General features: G+C 38.8%; 1 protein-coding gene across 1 annotated transcript; it reads left to right on the top strand.

The window, feature by feature from the left end:
* Positions 1 to 34: 34 nt before the first annotated feature.
* Positions 35 to 8936, top strand: LOC102742952 (protocadherin alpha-7; the record flags this gene model as incomplete). The annotated part of the gene is made up of 2 exons (XM_081811511.1): positions 35 to 269; positions 7354 to 8936. A coding segment is annotated over exon 2 (1359 nt), but the record flags the coding sequence as incomplete, so codon positions are not given.
* Positions 8937 to 8944: the final 8 nt, after the last annotated feature.

Below are 8944 nucleotides of genomic sequence, written 5' to 3'. Positions count from 1 at the left end.
GCCTGTTGGTGCTCACGCTGCTGCTGTACACGGCGCTGCGCTGCTCGGCTCCGCCCGCGGAGGGCGCGTGCGCGCCTGGGAAGCCCACGCTGGTGTGCTCCAGCGCGGTGGGGAGCTGGTCGTACTCGCAGCAGAGGCGGCAGAGGGTGTGCTCCGGGGAGGGCCTGCCCAAGACCGACCTCATGGCCTTCAGCCCCAGTCATCCACCCTGTCTGGTAGTGGGTGATATGAGCGAGCAACAGGATTTAAATGATGAGCATTGTGCCAAGGTAAGTCTGAATTGTCATAATTAAGTTAATACATACATGAAATATTAAATTGTTTCCTTAGAATTTCTCTTTACATTTTTCATTTTTAAAAATTTGAATAGGGCGCCTGGGTGGCTCAGTTGGTTAAGCGACTGCCTTCGGCTCGGGTCATGATCCTGGAGTCCCGGGATGGAGTCCCACGTCGGGCTCCCTGCTCAGCGGGGAGTCTGCCTCTCTCTCTGACCCTCCCCCCTCTCATGCTCTCTATCTCTCATTCTCTCTCTCAAATAAATAAATAAAATCTTTAAAAAAAAATTTGAATAAATTTACTTACTATAATCTGTTCATTTTTTTCTGTTAACTATTGTAATCTATGTAGTTTGTTATTAGTCTTAATTTAAACTGGAATCAGACATTATACCTATTTGTGGTGCATTTTTAATATGCATAAGTAGTAGTATTTTTTCTAATTATTTATGTAGAATTTTCACTTCTTTGCATTTGATCCAGATAGTGGTTAAATAGAAATTCAAGGGAACTTGCACTTTGATCAAGTAATTCATATAAAATCTGTATTCCTCAGACACTGCAAATCTCTTATGTTTGAATTTTATTTGGTGTGTTGCTTTTCATGGAGATATTTCTTCTTTTTAAAAAAGTTTGTATTTGGGCGCCTGGGTGGCTCAGTGGGTTAAAGTGTCTGCCTTCGGCTCAGGTCACAATCCCAGGGTCCTGGGATGGAGTCTGCATGGGACTCCCTGCTTGCTTGCTCTCTTTCTCTCTCAAAAATAAATAAAGATTAAAACAAATTTTTACTTAAATTCCAGTTAATTAACATACAGTGTTATGTTAGTTTTAGGTGTAAAATTTAATGATTCAGCACTTTCGTGCAACATCCGGTGTTCATCACAAGTGGACTCCTTAATTGGGGTCCTCTGTTTAACCCATCACCCACCAACCTCCCCTCTGGTAGCCATCAGTTTGTTCTCCATAGTTTAGAGTCTGTTTCTTGGTTTGCCTCTCTCACCTCTTTCTCTTTCGCTCTTTTTTCCTCTTTGCTCATTTGTTTTGTTTCTTAAATTACACATGAGTGAAATCATATGGTATTTGTCTTTCTCTGACTGACTTATTTCACTTAGCATAATACCCTCTAGCTCCATCCACGTTGTTGAAAATAGTAAGATATCATTCTTTTTATGCTGAGTAATATTCCATTGTGTGTGTGTGTATATGTGTGTGTTTGTGTGTGTGTATATATATATATATATATATATATATATACAACATCTTCATCCTTTCATCAGTCACTAGACACCTGGGCTGTTTCCATTTTTGGCTATTGTGGATAATGCTGCTATAAACATCAGGGTGCATGTATCCCTTTGAATTAGTATTTTTGTATCCTTTGGGTAAATACCCAGTAGTGCAATTGCTGGATGGTAGGGTAGTTCTGTTTTTTAACCTTTTGAGGAACCTCCATGCTGTTTTCCAGAGTTGGCTCCACCAGTTTGCATTCCCTCCTACACTGAAAGAGTGTTCCTCTTTCTTCCCATCCTGGCCAACACCTGTTGTTTCTTGTGTTGCTGATTTTAGCCATTCTGATGGGTGTGAGGTGATATTTCATTGTAGTTTTGCTTTGTGTTTCCTTGATGATGAGTGCTGTTGAGTGAGTATTTGTCATGTGTCTCTTGGCCATCTGTGTGTCTTCTTTGAAAAATGTCTATTCATGTCATCTGCCAGTTTTTAAGTGGATTTTTCATTTTTTGGGTGTTGAGTTCTATAATACTTAATATATTTTGGATACCAACCCTTTATCAGGTGTCATTTGCAAATATCTTCTCCCATTCTGTAGGTTGCCTTTTAGTTTTGTTGAATCCTTCACTATTTAGGAGCTTTTTATCTTGATGAAATCCCAATAGTTTTTGCTTTTGTTTATCTTGCCTCAGGAGATATATCTAGAAAGAAATTGCTATGCCCACGCCAAAGATGTTACTGCTTGTATTCTCTAGGATTTTTATGGTGTCAAGTCTCACATTTAGGTCTGTAATCCACTTTGAATCTATTTTTGTGTAAGAAAATGGTCCAGTTTCATTCTTTTGCAGGTTGCTGTCCAGTTTTTCCAGTACCCTTTGTTGAAGAGACTGTCTTTTTCCCATTGAATATTCTTTCCTGCTTTGTCAAAGATTAATTGATCATATAATTGTGGGTTCATTTCTGGGTTTTCTGTTGTGTTCTGTTGGTCTCCATGTCTGTTTTTGTGCCGATACCATACTGTCTTGATCACTACACCTTTGTAATATAACTCAAAGTCCGGAATTGTGATGCCTCCAGCTTTGTTTTTCAAGCTTGCTTTGGCTATTCGGGGTCTATTTTGGTTCCATACGAATTATAGGATTGTTTTTTCTAGCTGTGTGAAGAACGCCGCTGATATCTTGATAGGGACTGCATTAAATGTGTAGATTGCTTTGGGCAGTATTGACATTTTAACAATATTTGTTCTTCCAATCCATGAGTAGGGATTATCTTCACATTTTTGTCATCTTCAATTTCTTTCATCAGTGTTTTACAGATTTCAGAGTCCACGTCTTTCTCCTCTTTGGTAGGTTTATTCCTAGGTATCTTATTGGTTTTGGTGAAGTTGTAAGTGGGATTGATTACTTAATTTCTTTCTGCTGCTTCATTATTGGTATATAGAAATGCAACAGATTTCTGTATGTTGATTTTGTATTCTGCGACTTCACTGAATTTATTTATCAGTTCTAGGAATTTTTTGGTGGAGTCTGTCGGGTTTTCTATATAGAGTATCATGTCATCTGCAAATAATGAAAATTTTATTTCTTCCTTGCCGATTTGGATGCCTTTTATTTCCTTTTGTTTTCTGATTGCTGTGGTTGGGGCTTCCAGTACTATATTAAGTAATAGTGGTAAGAGTGGACATCCTTGTCTTGTTCTTCACCATAGAGGAAAAGCTTTCAGTTTTTCCTCATTAAGGATGATATTATCTGTGGGCTTTTCAGTTGAGGTATGTCCCCTCTAAACCTACTTTGCTGAGGGTCTTTATCATGAATGGATGTTGTACTTTGTCAGATGCTTTTTCTGCATCTAATGAAAAGACCATATGGTTCTTATTTTTTCTTTTATTAATGTGGTGTATCATGTTGATTGATTTGTAAAAATTGAACCACTCTTTCAACCCAGAAATAAATCTTACTTGATCATGGTGAATGATTTTTTACTGTATTGTTGGATTTGGTTTGCTAGTATCTTATTGAGAATTTTTGCATCCATGTTCATTGAGAATATTGGCCTGTTGTTCTCTTCTTTAGTGGAGTCTTTATCTGGTTTTGGCATCAGGGTAATGCTGGCCTCATAGAATAAGTTTGGAAATTTTCCTTCCTATTCTATTTTTTGGAATAGTTTGGGAAGAATAGGTATTAACTCTTCTTTAAATGTTTGGTAGAATTTGCCTTGAAGCCATCTGGCCCTGGACTTTTGTTTGTTGGGAGTTTTTTGATTACTGATTCAATTTCTTTACTGGTTATTGGTTTGTTCAAGTTTTCTAGTTCTTCCTGTTTCAGTTTTGGTAGTTTATATGTTTCTAGGAATTTATCCATCTCTTCCAGGTTGTCCAATTTGTTGGCATATAGTTTTTCATGATATTCTCTTATAATTGTTTGTACTTCTGTGGTGTTGGTTATTTCTCCTCTCTCATTTGTGATTTTTTTCATTTGGGTCTTTTCTCTCTTCTTTTTGCTAAGTCTGGCTAGAAGTTTATCAATTTTATTAATTTTTTCAAAGAACCAACTTCTGGTTTCATTGATCTGTCCTATTGCTTTTTTAGTTTCTCTATCCATTTATTTCTGTTCTAATGTTTGTTATTTCCCTGTTTCTGCTGGCTTTGGGATTCATTTGTTGTTCTCTTCTAGCTCTTTTAGGTGTAAGGTTAAGCTATTTGTTTGAGATTTTTCTTGCTTCTTGAGGTGGCCTGTATTACTATATACTTCCTTCTTAAGACTGCTTTTACTGCATCCCAAAGGTTTTGGACCATCGTGTTTTAATTTTCACTTGTTTCCATGTACTTTTTAAAATCTCTTCTTTGATTTCCTGGTTGACCCATTCATTGTTTAGTAACATACTGTTTGACCTCCATGTATTTGTGGTCTTTCCAAATGTTTTCTTATGGTTGACTTGTAGTTTAATAGCATTGTGGTTAGAAAAGTTGCATGGTATGATTTCAATCTTCTTGTATTTGTTGAGGACTGATTTTTGACCCAGTTTGTGATCTATTCTAGAGAATGTCAAGCCCCACATCAGGCTCCATGCTCAGTGTGGAGTTTGCCTGAGATTCTCTTTCTCCCTAAATCAATCAATCAATCAATCTTTTTTTAAAATAGAGAAGTTTTCTCTGAGAGAATACTGAACATGATGGGCATTCTGGGAACAGACCAACTTAAGTAAATGAGTACACAGAAAATCCCAATGTGGCTAGACACAGAATAGTCTGCTTTGGTCAAAACATATGGTTCTTACAAGAAAGAGTATGAGATAAGACAGGAAAAGTAATATGAGAAAAAGCTCTTGGGTAAGTTAGAGTACTTGACTAAGAAATTTTGACTCACCTCTAAAGTCATCTGAAAACTAAAAGTGTGAAACAACAGGAATAAAAAGTGTGTTTCAGGAAGATGACTGTCAGGATTTAGTGAAGGATAAATGGGGTTGTGGCAAGATAACACAATAAGAAGCTATTGAAATAATCCAGGATAGCAGCAATATTTAAAACTCATTTAGGCACAGTCAGGAGGCAGAAGCACAGTGGAGGGCCAGAAGGTTGTGGAGCCTCATGTTGGGCTCCGTTTGGTGGCCTCTAAGTGGTGCCCCCTTTGAGAATGCCATCCCAAAGCAAGGAAATCCCAGGTGCACTTGTGGCCTTGGTGATTAGTGCCAACTCACTGCCACTGAACATAGTTGGAACAGAAAATTGGAACAGGGCAGCAAACCCTTCAGAACTAGGTTTTCAAAACAAAAACAGAATTGCAATCTTGGCAGAACTGGGCAATGAGGAAAGAAAATTACTAGTGTAACCAATCTTCAACCAAATCATCCTGGAGCTAGGGATGCACTCTGGAGACCCTTTCTTAAAAAGGACTTTCAGAGGCACCTGGGTGGCTCAGTCAGTTAAGTGTCTGACTCTTCATTTCAGCTGACGTCATGATCTCAGGGTCATGAGATGGAGCCCAGTGTGGAGCCTGCTTAAGATTTCCTCTCTCCCTCTGTCCTTCTCCCACCCATGCTCTTGCATGCACATGCTCACATGCTCTCTCTGAAAAAAAAAAGACTTCCAGGTCATGCTGAGCAGCAGAATATTACAGCCCAACAAAAGGTAGCTTTGCAGCATGCATGTGCACATTCATCTGGCTGTTTCATAACTCTAGACTCTGCATTTGGGAATCATATTCTTCCTATTTTACTTCATCTTGACCTAGAATGAAGGAAATATTTGTAATGAAAGTGACTGTAATATCAAATGCCAAAACTACTATCATTCAGAATGATATTGTCATTCAGAATTGAATTCAGTGACTTCCAGCGTTTTGGTGAATATTTATATTCTTTGCTTATTTAAAAGAAAGGTATGTGTAAGTCAAAACAGAAAAGGAGGGTCACCAGGATTTGTGAGCTTTGGAAGCTGTATTATCTGAGTGACTTACTATGTTACCCATGGCTGTAACTTTTTTGTAATGTAGTTTGATTTTTTAACTCTATCAGGCTCTGATTTGGATGGTCACATAATTCACCCCTGCAGCCCCCAACTAGTTGGACTAATATGTCCACAATAGATTTTCAAGAACCATTTATAGTACTTAAGTTTAAACAAATGAGGATGCTTTAAAAAATGTGAACCAGTAAGCTTAAATAAGTTATATTCATATTTACTGTTTGTAGAATTGATATTAATGTACCTTTTGAGTTTATAGTCAACATGCCATCCTGAAATACTGTTTGACTCATAACTAGCTCCCTTATTCCCCATTTTAAAAGGAAATCTAAGTTAAGACTAAGACTACCAATCAATCTTTATAAAAATGTTTATAAAGCTATGCCACTATACATTATATGACTAAATGGTATTAAAGACAATTATGAGAAATGTGGTTTTAAAATTTGTACCTGCTCTTATTTAGTGTTACTACATAAATGGTATGCCTATGTGGTTTTATTGTCCATTTTTGTGCTAATTAAAAACATGCAAGTTGGAAAAAACTCATTTAGGCAGATATCAAAATTGGAAAGCAATACAGGTGTAATTATCTAATTTGCACTTGGAAACAAAGGAATGAGACATTCAAGAAAATTTGTTCTGTGAAGTAAAATAAAAAAGGATAAAACCACCCCAAGCTTGATTAAAGGACTGCTCTAAGTATGACAAATGAGTACCAATATTTTTCTAATGAAATAAATTTATGTTATGAAATAAATAATCTAAATTAAATTGGAGGTTGTAAAAACAGGTACATACTCATAAAATGTGGAGCTTAGAAAGGATGGAAAGAATAAAGAGATAAGAACCATGAACTTTTGGAACAGAGTTTATAAATTCTGATGAAAAGAGAAATTCAGATACTTCTTCCATGCAAAATTCACTTAATACAAATTATTCCTCTTCAAAGATCCCCTAAACCATCTATTATTGTGTTTTCTCAGGAGAACTATATGAATTAGTTGCTTTTATCCCGTTTCCTAAAAACAAACACCCCTTCTAAATTTTTCTTCCATTAGTAACTACTTGAGACCAAGAGTTTTCTTAACAGAAATCGAAGAAAATGGAGTTACCTGAACACTGAACAAAATATTTGAAAACTTAGTGTTCCGCTGTGTGATTCGCTTTATTGTCAGATTTTTATTTTTATTTAAAGCTGAGAAAATGTGTTTTCAAGGCATAAGGAGACTACAGTTATGGTTACACTAAATATTTAGAAGTTAAGTCTCTTAATGCTTTCAACAAGTACGAGAAGTGTTGTCCTGTGCTTTAACAAAACTGAAGGAGAAAAAAATCAGGGTTTAAAATAAAACTTCATATTTATTAATAACAAGTTGATATTTGTAGCTCATACTTACTATTTGGCCACATGATGTCGCTCTTTACCGCGAAATTTTCTCATTCAAGACACAACTAAGTCATCCGTTTTCATATTGGAAAGACTTCACTCTGTTTCTCTAAGCGGATGTGGAACAATGGCGAGCACTTCATGATAATAAGAAAGAGATAAGAAGATTCCTCCAAATTTTGAGACAAGTTACTATTTGAATTAAAAAAAAAAACAATTTGAAATGGTGGACTCGAATCGAGGCGACCGGGGGCACTGGCATCTACTGCTGTTTTTCAAAATTCTCATAGCCTGGGAGAGCGCGAGCGGCCAGGTCCACTACTCGGTCCCGGAGGAGGCCAAACACGGCACCTTCGTGGGCCACATCGCCCAGGACTTGGGGCTGGAGCTGGCGGAGCTGGTGCCGCGCCTTTTCCGAGTGGCGTCCAAAGGCCACGGGGACCTTTTGGAGGTAAATCTGCAGAATGGCATTTTGTTTGTGAATTCTCGGATCGACCGGGAGGAGCTGTGCGGGCGGAGCGCGGAGTGCAGCATCCACCTGGAGGTGATCGTGGACAGGCCGCTGCAGGTTTTCCATGTGGAGGTAGAGGTGAAGGACATTAACGACAATCCTCCTGTATTCCCCGAGACACAAAAGAATCTGTTTATTGCAGAATCCAGGATGCTTGACTCTCGTTTTCCACTAGAGGACGCTTCCGATGCAGATATCGAGGAGAACGCTCTGTTGACTTACAGACTGAGCCCCAACGAGTTTTTCTCTCTGGATGTACCAACAAATGACGAACAGGTAAAACCTCTTGGACTTGTATTACGGAAACCTTTAGACAGGGAACAGTCTCCAGAACTTCGTTTAGTGCTCACAGCCACTGATAGAGGCAAACCTGAGCTGACTGGCACCGTTCAGTTACTCATCAAAGTGCTGGACGTCAATGACAACACCCCAGCTTTCGACAGAACACTCTATGCGGTGAAATTACCAGAAAATGTTCCCAATGGAACTTTGGTAATTAAACTTAACGCCTCAGATTTGGATGAAGGCTCGAATGCGGATATTATTTACTCGTTCTCTAGTGGTGTTTCCCCAGATATAAAATCTAAGTTCTACATAGATGCCATAAGTGGAGAAATTATAGCAATAGGACATATCGATTTTGAAGAAAGCAAAACCTACAAACTTCGAGTAGAAGCGATCGATAAAGGCTACTTACCACTAGCTGGTCACTGTACAGTTCATGTGCAAGTTTTGGACGCTAATGATAATGCTCCAGAGTTGACTGTTACTTCCCTGTCTCTCCCTATCTCAGAGAATGCTCAACCGGGCACAGTCATCACCTTGATTAAGGTGTTTGACCGAGATTCTGGAGCTAATGGGGAGGTGACCTGCTCACTAACACCCCATGTCCCCTTCAAGCTGGTGTCCACCTTCAAGAATTACTATTCGCTGGTGCTGGACAGCGCCCTGGACCGAGAGAGCGTGGCGGACTATGCTCTAGTAGTGACCGCGCGTGACGCAGGCTCGCCTTCGCTCTCCGCCACGGCCAGCGTGTCCGTGGAAGTGGCGGACGTGAACGACAACGCGCCGGCATTCGC

The sequence above is a fragment of the Leptonychotes weddellii genome, unplaced genomic scaffold, assembly GCF_054177405.1.
Source record: "Leptonychotes weddellii isolate Sample4059 unplaced genomic scaffold, ASM5417740v2 HiC_scaffold_8135, whole genome shotgun sequence".
Classification (NCBI taxonomy): Eukaryota; Metazoa; Chordata; class Mammalia; order Carnivora; family Phocidae; genus Leptonychotes; species Leptonychotes weddellii.
The sequence above is the reverse complement of the archived record's forward strand: the minus strand, read 5'-3'. Positions and strand labels throughout refer to the sequence as shown.